We start from the raw sequence: 13,841 nt of genomic DNA, 5'->3' as shown, positions 1-13,841 counted from the left end.
TGAAAGGTGTTTGTTGTAAATATCAAAACACTGTTATCACTCTTATCAGTTAGGAAATTCCAAGGGTTCTAGGAGCTCTGTGCCAGAAATGTGATAAGGACCAGATACATATTTCTTAGTATAAGTCACATTATTACAATGTCTGATATCCAAAATACATAAAGAACTCATATAACACCACAAAAAGACAACCTTATTTAAAAATGGGCAAAAAGTTTGAACAGACATTTCTCTAAAGAAGATGTACAAATAGCCAGAGGCTCATGAAAAGATGTTCTAAATCATTAGTCATTATTAAAATGCAAATTAAAACCACATTAGGTACCAGTTCATGCTCACTAGGATGGCTATAAGCAGAAAGAAATAATAAGCACTAGTGAGGATGTGGAAAAATTAGAACCCTCATTGCCGGCAGGAATAGAAAATATAAAGATGCTTTGGACAACAGACTGACAGTTCTTCAAAAGTTAAACACGAAATTATCATATGATCCAACAATTCTACTCCTAGGCATAACCAAGAGAATTGAAAGCATATGTTCACAAAACAAAACAAAATGTACACAAATACTTTTAACAGAATTAATTATTCATGATATCCAAAAAGTGGAAATAAATGTCTATTGACTGAGTGGATAAATAAAATGTGGTATATCCATACAATGGAATATTATTCAGTCATAAAAAGGAATGAAGTATTAGGAGTTCCTTTGCGGAACAGCAGGTTAAGGATCTGGCATTGTCACTGTAGCGACCCAGGTTCCATCCCTGATCTGGGGAACTTCCACATGCCACAAGTGCAGCCAAAAAAATAATTAAAAAAAAAGAAATGATGTATTGATACACAATACAACATAATGAAACTTCAAAACACAGTGCTAAGTGAAAGAAGCCAGTGACCAAAACAAACAAACATGTAGTATAATTCCATTTATATGAAACGTCCAGAACAGGCAAAGCTACAAAGACAGAATGTAGATTAGTGGTTCCCAATCCTGGGGGAGAAAGGAATTGGGCGTAACTGCTAATGAGTACTTTGGGCTTCTTTGGGGGTGATGAGCAAGTCTGGGATTAGATAATGATGATGGCTGCATATCCTCTAGTGATTTTTTTTTTATACTAAAATCCACTGAACACCACATGTTAAGAGTGAATTTTTGGTGTGTGATTATATTCCGATTTTTTTTTTTTAAGTGGGGAATGAAAGAAAAGAATGAGTGGGGATTTGGTCACGGCAAATCCAGATGGCATGAGTGGAGATTCCAGATGGCATGAGTGGAGAGTTTGATGAGGGAAGGAAAGCATGAGAGGCTGTGTCTGGATAGAGAAAGGTGGTGACACTTGGGCAGTGATAGGGATGTCTGGAGTGGTGAGAGGTAGGTAAAGGAGTCCGGGGCAAGAGTCCAGCAGATCTGGTTGTCTGGAGGGACCAAGGCATCTCAGGAAGCCAACAAGTTTAGCCTGATTGATGGTGTTGGGAGGTGGCCAGGACCTGAACAAAGGGAAAGAAGGCAGTTGCAGGGGCAGGCACCAGGGGGTCTGGCGATGGTGCTGCCAGATTGAGCAACTGGGCAAAACAGGCTGGTAATGGAAAGCGGGAGCTGCCCTCCCCAGGTTTGGATGTGGCTCCCCGATCTTGGACTCTGAGTACAAAGCCAAGTCCGGTGAATCCCCAAGGAAAGGATCATATTCAAAAACACCGAGAACCACTGCATTCTGTCAGATCTCTCTGTACAAAAACAAGCCCAAGAAGGTTACATAAATAAGCAAAAGGGATCCGGGGCTGGAGGCCAACTAGAATGGTTAGTTTCCTACTGATGTTTATGGAGAAATAGGAGCTATGATGTGAAAATAAGGACAATCAGGAATAGAAATGGCGAATTTGTCAGGCATTCAAACCAGATTTTTTTTTTCTCTCTTTCTCGGTCTCCCAAGCGGTATGTAGAAGTTCCTGGGCCAGGGATCGAACCGGTGCCAAAGAAGAGACCCGAACCGCTGCCATGGCAAAGCGGGACCCCTAACCCGCTGCGCCACAAGAGAACTCTCCAAAAATAATTTGTTTAGCATCTAGACTCACCAGGGATTGCGCTTGGAAATCGAGACACAGAATGGGTGGAAGCTTGCAGGCTGGGGGCGTGGGAACACTGTAAACAAAGCACTAAGTAAATAACTACAACATAATTTTACAAACGTTTAAGAACCATAAGGAAATGAGTAAATTGCTCTGATTCTGCATGATGTGGATCTAATGGAGCCTGGGGGGGGGGGGGGTCACATCAGTTCCTCTAAGGAAAGTACACCTCACACTCCACCAAATGGGAGGGGGCGGGGGAGGGCCAGGGGCGGAGCATAGGGGCTGAGGGACAGGCGGAGAGTAGAGAGCCGTGGCTAGAGAGGCAGGAAGAGCCCGGTCTTGCAGGGCATTGTGGGCTACCTGGAAGATTCTGGGCTTTAGTCCAAGAACAAAGTGAGTAGAAAGGGGGCCGATAGGGGCACAGCCAAGACGCCGGGAGTGGGCGGTAGAGTGGATGAGGAGCATGAGTCAGACAGCGAGGGTTCGAATCCCAGGTCGGTCACTTATTTCCCACGTGACCCAGGTTGAGGTTAGCGAACCCTTCAGTGCCTCAGTCTCTCGCTCTGTAAAATGGGATCCTGATAGGACCTACTTCAGAAAATTACCACCATGAGGGAATTGGTGCTTAAAGCCTGGTTCACCCTGAGTAAGGAGGAATTGCTGACGTAAGCAACCTCCTCCGGAGCAGCCCTGAACCGTGGACTCACCCCCACCTCCAGACAGCCGTTTGTCACCCTAATGGCCTGGCACCCGGGAAAGTTCTGGTTTCTTTAGCGGCTGCCATTTTTTTTCTTCTTCTTTTTTTCTTTTTCGGAATGCACCTGTAGCATGTGGAGGTTCCCAGGCTAGGGGTCTAATCAGAGCTGCAGCTGCCGGCCTACAACACAGCAGCAGCAATGCAGGATGGGAGCCCCATCTGTAACCTACACCACAGCTCACAGCAACGTCCGATCCCTAACCCACGGAGGTTAAGCAGGGAGGGAACCCGCATCCTCATGGATACTAGCCTGATTCTTCACCGCTGAGACACGACATAAATTCCGTGGCTGCCACTTTGAAGACAGCAGTGTCTTGGCCTTGGGTGACCATTCTGCCATCATCATCCTCCGCCTCTGGCTGCCTGTGAGCTCCTTGAATTCAGGGACCATGCTCAGTCTGTACCCTGGCCGGCACAGGGCTCAGCATGTGTGAGGTACCCAGCTGGAGAGCTGGATTGTGAATGAATGGCTAGGTGGATGGATCTGTGGAAAAATATTTACACTACCCATTAATTATTGAGCATTACCTCAGTGCCAGGTACCTTACTAAGTGCCTTACGTAATTCATTCATTTCAACACAACCATTTTGTGGGTCGGCTGCTAGGAGACACTGTCCAGTAGGAGGGACCTTGGGAATGATGGGGGTGGGGAGCCTTTGTCATACTTCAGGGAGTATGATTATTGAGAAATGTGTTTGGTCTGTTGCCCCAAAGAAGGGCTTTTGCTGCAAGTTGGGGTCCTGGAAGCAGGAATTCAACTGAAAAGCAAGCTCTGCTGAAATGTTTCTCTGAAGATCTAGCTGCATGTACTCTAGACCTACCCTCATCTTCCTTCGCCCGCACAAGGGCGACAGGATCATTTTATTTGTTTTTACAAGACGTGGTGCATCCTGAAGAGGTGTGAGACAACACCCCCCCCCTCCCCCAGCCAAGTAGTGGAGCTCAATGCAGAAACTGGTGTCTGAGGTCCCCTCCCCCTTCCCCTGTGGTGGAGGAACTGCCTTTGATCTTCCCCCTGCCTCTCTGGTTCCAATCAGAGTCCCACACCCTCCTGCCTGCAGGCCTGTTCCCTGAGGGAACGAAGGCCACCCAGGGGTCCCAGGCAAGTGTTCAACGCAGCCCTAGGCCCCCCTTCCTCCTAGTGCAGTGAGTTGTGCAAGCTTCCCCCTTCCTGAGCAGCTCTGCTGGCCTTCTTCTCCAGGGACTATTATTTTGGGAGAGTGCTGAGTTCAGCACCAGTGCAAGGTACAGCCGGGCACACCCTTCTGTCCTCAGCTGGCCCTTCAGAGCTGGCCTCAGGGCCTGGTGGCCCTCCCCTCCTCCTCCCCTGTGCAGCAGCCCCTCCTCCGCAGGGTCACCGTGTCCAACCGTGACCACCATCCGACAGCCCCGAGGCTCTCAAGACAGGTGGCAGAGGAGCTGTGGGTGGGAGAAGCAGAGCTGGTGCAAAGGGCGCACCCCAGCCTCATGCCTGCTCCTAGAAAACCCTGCAAGGTGGGGCCGTCATGAGCACCCCCAGAACCCGAAGCCTGGGGTCACCAGCCTCCCAGAGTTTGCTTTAAAGTCAAAGGAGGAGGCTCAACTGATTGCACAGGGGTAACTCGGGAGGGGCAGGGTGAGGGGGGGCTGTGTAAGAGGCTTATATAAGCCCTCCTGTGCTGCAGCCTGCTCTGCGCCCAGGCGGGCGGCAGGCAGAGTGACAGCACAGCTCTGCTCCGTGGAGGAGGGGCCTCAGCCAGGACTGAAAATTGAGTCCAGCTGGGAAGAGGCCCAGGTCCGCCCAAGGTTCTTGTGTCCGGGTACGGATTAGCTGCTGGAGCCCAGCCTGGCCGGAACTTCTCCCTTGCACTTCTCCCTACTGAGCAGAGGGTTCTGATCAGGTGGGCCCCTGGGGCAGGGGCTCTGGGGTGGGCAGAGCACCCCCTGCGGCGGGCCTGGTGGCACTGAAGTTCCTTCCGTTCCAGGTGCCCATGGGCTGGACCATGAGGCTGGCTACGGCAGCCCTGTTCCTGGGCCTCACGATGGCGGTCCCCGGAGATGAAGAGGACAGTGACCCATGTGTGTACGAGGCCTTGTCTGACAGCGACGCTGTGCTCTGCAAGTAAGACTGGGTGGCCCCCCACTCCCAAGAGCCGCGCTAGAGGCTCGAAGAGGGGGTGCTTCCAGAACCAAGGGGGCACTGCCTCCCAAGGCAGCCTCTGTGGAAGGCAGAACATAAGGCAGCTCTGGGGCCATTCTGACGGAACATGACAGCAAGGAAAGGACTCAGACCCTTTCAGGCCCCTGCTGTCCAAGGGCGGTTCTCGGGGCTAGGAGGGTATGCAGATCTGGTCCGCTCCCCCGGGCCTCCAAACCCGAGGGGCCCTGTGGGGCTGTGGCCTCACCCTCTGTGTTGGCACCCGAAAGAGACCATCATTTCCTCCAGCATGGAACGCCTCCTGTCCCCCAGCAAGGTGGCATTTTAAAGGAAAGTGGCATTTATTTGACCGAGGGTGTGTGATTGGACCCTCCCTATGTTTCCTGTTCCCTAACAAGGCTCTAGGGGCGTCGGGACAGGTGGGCCTGTTAGGGAGCGTGGCCAATGGACATTGTTCAGGGAAGTCTGGGTCTCGAGGCCTGGCTTTGTCTCTTCCAAGGGCGCAAGCTTCTCTCCCTTTTCATCAGTTCGGCTCTCTCCTGCCTGCGGGTCAGAAAAGCCAGTCTTCATCGTCCTGGACACATGGTCATCCTCAGGGCTGCCCCAGCCATGCTGCTGGCAACCTCCTCTACCAGCTTGGTGACCGAGTATGCTGGCATCCCTCTGAGGCCATCAGAAGTGAGGCTGGGAGCAAGGACTCTCACTTCCTACTCTGTCTCTCTGAGTGCATTTGAATTCTTACAAACACTACTTTTAGAAAGAGAAATATGTTTTCCCTTAAAATTTTAGGCGGGAGTTCCCGTTGTGGCTTGGTGGTTAACCAACCCGACTAGGAACCATGAAATTTCAGGTTTGATCCCTGGCCTCGCTCAGTGGGTTAAGGATCTGGCATTGCTTGAGCTGTGGTGTAGGTTGCAGACACAGGTTGGATCCCATGTTGCTGTTGCTGTGATGTCGGCCAGCTGTTACAGCTCCGATTGGACCCCTAGCCTGGGAACCTCCATAGCTGCGGGTGTGGCCCTAAAAAGACAAAAGAAAAAAGAAAAAAAAAAGTTAGGCAGTTGGATCCAAAAAGAAAAAAAACACAAATTTTGCTCCTATCGATTACATTTTTTGGCCACGCCTATGACATGTGGAAGTCCCCAGGCCAGGGATAGAACCCATGCCACAGCAGTGACCTGGGCTGCTACAGTGACAACTCTGGATCCTTAACCCACTGAGCCACCAGGGAACTCCTATCTGTACACTTTTTAAATCTGGTGAAACAGTCCTGGGTAAAGTTTTGTGTGGGGGAGGGAGGGAATGACTGCCCCTCACATGTGAGCGGGTGCTGTGCTTCCCGGGAGTGGACAGGTCCTTGAGCTAGGACAGTGGGGCCAGGGCAAGGCCAGGCCAGGCCGTGATTAGGGCCCCATCATGGAGTGCCTCTTGTGCTCCCCATGTTCACTGTGGAACACAGAGAACACGGTCACATGTGTATGGTCACTGGAGGGACCAGCCAGCATCCCAGCTGCCCTAGGCTCAGCCCTGCCAACATCCACATGCCGGCACTATGGTGGCCTGGGTGCTGTGGCACATGGGGAAGCTCTGCGGCACCTGGTACCTGCCAGGAGTTCTGTTGGTGATTTAGACTCCTTGAACTATTTCATTGTTGTCAGGAACCCACCAAGTAGGTGTTAATCCTTGTTTTGCAGCTGAGGAATCCCCAGAGATTAAATAACCTGCCCATAGTGTTCACACACCTAACAAGTCCAAGATCAAGGCGCTGGCAGATTCTGTGCCTGGCGAGAACTTACTTTCTGATTCATGGTTGGTGGTCTCCTTGCTGTGTCCTCACGTGGTCGAAGAGGCGAGAGTTCTCTGGGACCTCATTTAAAAGGGCACTAATGCCATTCAAGAGGGCTCCACCCTCAGGACCTCAGCACCAGCAGCCCCACTTCCTCAGTCCATCATTTTGGGGGCTTGGATTTCAACATACGAATTATCCGTATATCTAAGGGCTCCTTAGAAAACAACAGCAGCTCTTTTGTGTGGTGCCTCGAAGGCGGTCGGCCACTTCAGGATGAAGCTGAACGTCTCTTTCCCTGCCACTGGCTGCAAGAAACTCATTGACGTAGACGATGAACCCAAACTTCTTACCTTTTATGAGAAAGGTATGGCCACAGAAGTTGCTGCTGACGTTCTAGGTGAAGAACGGAGGGTTATGTGGTCTGGATCAGTGGTGGGAACAACAAACAAGGTTTCCCCATGAAGCAGGGTGTTTTGACCCATGGCCACATCCTCCTGCTGCTGAGTAAGGGCATTCCCGTTACCACAGAGGACTGGAGAAAGAAAGCGCACATCTGTTCAGGGTTGCATGCCAATCCGAGTATTCTCAATTTTGTCCTCATAAGGAAAGGGGAGAAGGATGTTCCTGGACTCACCGACTCTCACCGACCCTCGTCGCCTGGGACCGAGAAGGTCTAGCAGAATCCACAGACTTTGCAGTCTAAGGAAGATGATGTCCATCAGTATGCAGTGAGAAAGCCCCTGAACAAAGAAGGTAAGAAACCTAGGACCAAACACCCAAGATTCAGTGCCTGGTTACTCCACATGTCTGCAACACACACGTTGGCATATTGCTCTGAAGAAACAACGTACTAAGAAAAATAAGGAAGAGGCTGCAGAATATGCTAAACTTTTGGCCAAGAGAGTGAAGGAGGCCAAAGAAAAACATCAGGAACAGATTGCCAGAAGACGGGGCCGTCCTCTCTGAGAGCCTCTACCTCTAAGTCTGAGTCCAGTCAAAAACAAGATGTTCTAAGAGTAACAAATAAATGACATCAAATCTTTAGAAAAAGAAAAAGAAGGAGTTCCTGTCATGGCTCGGTGGAAACAAATCTGACTCGGAACCATGAGGTTGTGGGTTCCATCCCTGGCCTCGCTCGGTGGGTTGAGGATCCAGCGCTGCCATGAGCTGTAGTGTAGGTCACAGATGCGGCTCAGATCTGGGATTGCTGTGGCTGTGGCGTAGGCCGGCGGCAACAGCTCCAATTGGACCCCTATGCTGGGAACCTCCATACGCCGAGGGTGTAGCCCTGAAAAGACAAACGTCAAAAGACCAAAAAAAAAAAAAAAAAAAGAAAAGAAAGAAAGAAAACACCAGCAGACCCCCTCTTTGAGAAGTATGGACTGACAACACTAAGCTTGCCCGCTAGGAAAATGGCTTGTGACTAAATCAGCCGTGCACAGGGAAGCTTTGTCTTTCTGACTGCTGGAGACTTTTGTTCGTCAAAGATCATCACTGAGTGAGAACTTATCAAGCGCATATCAGACCCCGGAGCAGAGATCAGGACCTCTTGCATCGGGCACCTCCCCAGGAGCCCTGCTCAGCTCAGGCATTTAACCTTGCCAGGCAGCCCCCCAAAGAGAAGCTCCTCCTCTCACGGGCATGCTTTAGCGTCTAGTAGGGAGATCTTAAAGTTAGGACTCAATACTTAAAGATGTTCATCTCTAAGGGAGGAATTTTTGGTGCTGTCACAAGCAGGGGGGAAGCATAAACTTCCAGAATAATACCTCACCTGCTCCTGAGAAAGCCAGAGTGGCCTGACAGAATCAGAGTCAGAACCCTAGGCTCAGTCTTGGTAGTGAGAGAACCATGGTTGTCCAACTCGTACCCAGTGGGTGAACCCACTGACCCAGCGACTCTCCCAGGACCGGGACCTGCCTGCCCCAGCCCTCTCCTGTGCTGAGAAGCCCCCCTGTCTTCGGACGAGGAACTCCTGTGTCAAGTTGGGGGCTACCTTTAACTGAACCCCATTCTTTCCAGTTGCGCCCCAGGCCCTGCATGGAACAAAGTAGTTTCTCTTCCTCTGGAGGGTCCTGTGGATGTTTGGAGACAGATGTCACGACCCGCCTTCACCCGCTGCTCTTCTTCCCTGGGTGCCCTCCTCCCATCCTTCAGTTCCTCCTGGGGGGCTTGTCCTGGGCCCCCTGCCTTTGGTTGGAGACAGACCCACCATCCACGCTGAAAACCACACAGCAGAGGGTGGGGTGCCCCCTCCCCCCCACCTCTGTGAAGGCAGCCTCACCTCCACGGGCCTTTTTGTCACCCTTGCTTTGGGGCAGCTGAGATTCTGAGCCTTCTTCCTACCTGGGGAGCTGTTTTTCTCTGACCAGGTTCTTAGCAGTGCTAAAGGGACTTCGGTGACCGTCCATTCAAATGGAAGCCCGGAGAAAAAAGTGACTTGTTAGGGAAGCTGCATGCTCCAGGGGAAAGTGCAGACCCGCCGCAGCAGCCCTTCTCTCTTGCTGGACAGCGAAGTAGCCCCAAACCGAGCAGCTGCGCACATGCCTTGTCTAGCTTTCTCCGGGTCTAGCCCAGCCGGGCACCTCCAGCGCAGGCTCAAAGGAGGCTGCAGTCCAGCCACTGGATGAGACTTACAGGCGACATGCAGGCTTCAAGCCCGTGGCTGGCAGTGCCCACCGGTATGAGGGCTGGGGGACAGACCTCTTTCCTGGTCCCCTGGCATGTACCCTCTCAGGGTACTCTCTGTGGCTTTGCTGTTTCCCTCACCAAATAGCAGCGTGGTGATTTCGCTTAAATGATTTAACATTTCCAGTAATTCTGCTGGGGTAAAAGGAAGAAACCCTTTTGTTCCCCAGCAAAGGCCCTTGTGGTTCTGTTTCCCTCCTCCTTGCACCTGGCCTTTCCTATTCTGGAGGGTCCCCTCCTTCCGCCTCAGATCTTAACAGCTGCAGTGGCAGGGGTTGTGGCAGCAACAAACCAAATGCTTTTTTTTTTTTTTTCTTTTTTCATTTTTACCGCTGTACCTGCGGCACACGGAAGTTCCCGGGCTAGGGGTCGAATCACAGCTACTACAGCTGCCGACCTACGCTACAGCTACAGCAACACAGGGTCTGAGCCACATCTGTGACCTGTGCCACAGCTTGCAGCAATGCTGGATCCTTAACCCGTTGATCAAGGCCAGGCACCTACCCTGCATTCTCACGGATACTATGTTGGGTTCTCACCCTGCTGAGCCACGATGGGAATGCCCAAATGGTCTTTAAAATGCCGCTGTGAAGAGAAATGAAAACTCATCCCTTGAAACACCTTTCATAAAGCTATTAAAACCTTGCCTTTGGAAAGGCAGTATTATAAACTTGAAAGGAGTTAAAAGAACCCAGTATGCTCAGCAAGCCATTGGTTCAGCTAACTGGCTGCAGTGAATAGTCTGTTTCAAGAGGTCTGAGTCCTGGTTTTGGGGATGCTGGCCCGAGGAAGCATCTTGTGTCTGTCAGGTCTGCAGGCGTGGGCTGCTTTGCCCAGGGCAGGGCCTTAGGAACCACTGGAGGGGTTGGTGGGGATGTGGGGCCCCCCAGTGGGAAGCTGTCCTTGGACTTCTCCCAGGTCCAGACCTCCAGTGCTCCCCTCTGGATCTACTTCCGTGATTACATACTCAAGGGTCCCCCTCAGGCATCACCCCCAGTCAGCCCAGGGTGACCACTGGCCTCTGTGGAGCCGGTCAGCCACACCGAGCTTTTGGAAAGGCTAAGTGAATCATCTTCACCAAATAAACCCTACACAGACCCTGGGCCTTGGTGATAAAAAGTGACAAGCAGAAGTTGACACAGAAATTTTTGGGTATATCTATTCGAAGACCGTTTTTCCATCCCTGAGTTTCAAATACAGGTACGCCTTTAGGTCTAACCCTGTGAAGGTGGGGGATCCGCCTGCCAGGTAAGCCTGGTTCTCAGGGCACTCGTGCAGGTCACGGGCTTCTCAGGGAGAAAGCAGATAGGTGCGTATGCACACGACAGGCTTTGTTTACCCTTGAGCCATATCTGCGTTCTGAAAGCACAGTGAATGGCAGATTGAGAACCTAGGGTAGGGGCAGTGCGGCACCCAGAGAAGCAGGTTATTTAGCAGATGGGTGGGATTTGCTGTCCTGGAGAGGATATGGGTTATTTAGGGGACAGAAATGTCTGTGCCTCTGAAGAAGCCTGTGCCATGTTGCCAAACCTTTCTTTATGTAATAAGAACATTCCAGAAAATCAATGATGTGTAAATATTATTCTTATGCACCCAGACTTATTTTCAAGACACTGACCAGATTTGCCTGAGGAGGTAGGTAGATATAGATATACATATTGCTTTTTAGGGCTGCACTCTCAGCATATGGAGGTTCCCAGGCTAGGGGTCGAACTGGAGCTGCAGCTGCTGGTCTACACCACAGCCACAGCAACGCCAGATCCTTAACCCACTGAGTGAGGTCATGGATCAAACTCATGTCCTCATGGATCCTAGTCGGATTCATTTCCACTGGGCCACAACGGGAACTCCAAGGAGGATGTGTATATATTTTTTGAGAAGCAAACACTGACAGTAATGCACACTTTCAGACCACTGATGACCTTCCGGACTCTCTTGTAAACCTTGCTCTCTACTTTCCCCCACACACCAACCCTATAAATAGGTGCAATTAGGGTCCCATTGTACCGGGGAAGAAACTGAGGTGCAAGAGGTCGGGTAACTCTTGGGCCACACAGGTCACACAAGTGGAGTGGCAGGTCTAGGATTCAACCCCACTTGACTTCATTCCCAACAGTGCCAGACGAAGGCTCCCTAAGACCCTGACATGGGCCAACCATCTCCCTCTGTCCACAGGGGCCTCAAAGTGTTCTACCCAGAGTTGGGGAACCTCGGCTGCATGGTGGTTCCTGAGTGCAACAACTACAGACAGAAGATCACCTCCTGGACTGAGCCAATTGTCAAGTTCCCTGGGGCCTTGGACGTGAGTGAGCCAGCCTGGCTGGAGCGGGAGGGTCGTTGGTGTCAAGTTCCCTGAGTTTGCTCATCTGGGTGACATGAAGCCGCGTGTGGAGTGCACTGGGTTGGGTTTGGACCCAGGACCGGGGGGCTGTTGCCATAGCAGGTGCCTTCTTTAGAGCAGCCCGGCCACCTTGGAGGAGGTTGGGTGGGTGGGAGCCTGCAAACAGGGAGCTTTGACAAGGCTCAGGGGCCATTCTGCCCGGGCCTCTCCCCGCCCCTGAGCCAGCTCCTCAGTCACCTTGGGGACTAGCCAGGGTGTGCTTTGGAGTCGGCAGAGAAAACAGGGAGAGAGGGGCTTGTGGGGAGTTCTTTCTCGAGGTGCAGGGTGGCTGGGCTTTCAGAGTGACCTAAATGGGGAGGACCTGGCTTGTAACGGGCAGTGCTTCTCATGTAGGCTGAACAAGCAGAGGTCAGTACCCTTGATTCTTGGGCAATATGAGACACCCTCAGAAGTTTGCCTGGAGTAGTCTGAAATTTTAAAAATTGAAGCCCTTTAGGGATTGGAAATAACGATTCCTTTTGCTGAGAAATGATTAGTATCATCTTATTCTGGAAGCTTCCCTTGGTTTAGGGATGTGATAAGCCTGGGGAAGGGCCGTAGGAGCGGGAAATGGGGCTGCAGCTGCTGGGGAAGCTGCTCCAGTGTCCTGGTCACCGTTTTTTTTCTTTCTTGACGCCAAAGTGTTGGGGTGGAGGGTGACCCTTGCTTTGTGTGTTTTAATAGGAGGTTCCAGTGTCAACCTAGGCATAAGGACAATGATGTGTCCAGGACTCAGGCCATGAATGGGTGGAGACAAAAGAGTCATAGTCAAGATGTGACCACATGTGCATCGAGGCCAGCCTCCTGGTCCCCTCTGTGTATCATGGCAGAGAGAGGCCACAGAGGACACCATGCCTCTGGAGGCAGTCAGCATAGCCACAGAGAGATGACAGGTGTCGGAGCAGGGGGTGTACACAGATTACTCAGGTGCAGAGGGGCAGGTTTTTCTTTCTTTCTTTAACTGATTTTCGTTAGCAGGGAACACATAGGTGGTGATATGTCTCATAATGTAAGAGGCTGAGACTATGATGCTGTGACAGGCTGTGGTGATTGCAACTGTGACAAACATTCTTTCCTCTGGGAGACAAAGCAAAGCAAGTAATGAGGAGGCCTTCTGGGTGTCCTCCTCAACCCTCCCAAGCATCACACACATGCACATGCATGCACATCAGCCTTCCTCCCTGAAAAACCTTGACCAGGTCACACCCATGGACAGGGAGGAGAAGCAGAGGAAATCAAAGCCTCTGTGATGCTAATTCAGGACAGGTACAGGGCAAGAGCCCAGTCTTCTAGGGAAGAGCATAAGGCTGCCCTGTGGGAGAAGACTCTTGACTTCATCCTTAATTCATTTGTCCCTAAAGAGTGAGGAGTTTGGACCAAATACTTTGCACAGCCCATGACTGTCCCAAGAGGGAGGCTAAGCAAAGGGTGCCATTCCCACTTGCTGTTTCTACTGATGCCCACTAGATGGCAGTATAGGCTTTCCTGAGTATCTGAGTTCCTTGGGAGGAACAGGTTTGGAACAAGTTTGGGAAGTTTTGCATTTGATTGCATAGTCCTGGGTCTAGACACAAAATATCACCCCCTCCAAATCCTGAGATCTCCCATTCTGTCTCAGCCAAGAGGTGGCGTGGAGAAGAAAACCTGGAGATTTATGAAGGACAAAGAGCTGTGCCCTTGGGGAGGACAGAGGTTTCACAAAGGAAGTTTTGGTCAAAGTGGTAGAAAGAAAGAAAAAGTAGCATTCTACTGCTATAGAATTGCAGTTTATGGAAATTTGCCCTTTGAGAAGGCAGGTTCAGCTAGAGTATGGAAAGATACTATTTTGGGGTAGTACCTACTTTATTATTTTTAAAATTTATTTTATTGCAGTATGGTTAATTTACAATGTTGTGTTAATTTCTGCTGTACAAAGTGATTGTTATAAACATATGTACATCCTTTTGATATTCTTTCCATTATGGTTAATCACATGATATTGATATAGTTCTTTGTGCCCTGCAGTAGGACCTTGTTGTT

At 50.8% G+C, this 13,841-nt stretch overlaps 1 protein-coding gene and 1 pseudogene across 6 annotated transcripts in view; both read left to right on the top strand.

Moving 5' to 3' along the window:
• PEBP4 (phosphatidylethanolamine binding protein 4) overlaps nucleotides 4,182-13,841 on the top strand; it is a 206,395-nt gene continuing 196,735 nt past the window's right edge. For 2 of the 6 annotated variants that reach the window (XM_021072046.1, XM_021072048.1), the window contains exons 1-3: nucleotides 4,182-4,325; nucleotides 4,796-4,932; nucleotides 11,618-11,744. In XM_021072046.1, coding sequence (XP_020927705.1) covers nucleotides 4,299-4,325; nucleotides 4,796-4,932; nucleotides 11,618-11,744 — 291 coding nt within the window. In that variant the 5' untranslated portion in view covers nucleotides 4,182-4,298. 6 annotated transcript variants of the gene reach the window in all.
• On the top strand, nucleotides 6,139-7,851 carry LOC110256618 (annotated as a pseudogene).

Source organism: Sus scrofa, chromosome 14 (assembly GCF_000003025.6).
Source record: "Sus scrofa isolate TJ Tabasco breed Duroc chromosome 14, Sscrofa11.1, whole genome shotgun sequence".
Classification (NCBI taxonomy): domain Eukaryota; kingdom Metazoa; phylum Chordata; class Mammalia; order Artiodactyla; family Suidae; genus Sus; species Sus scrofa.
The sequence above is the reverse complement of the archived record's forward strand: the minus strand, read 5'-3'. Positions and strand labels throughout refer to the sequence as shown.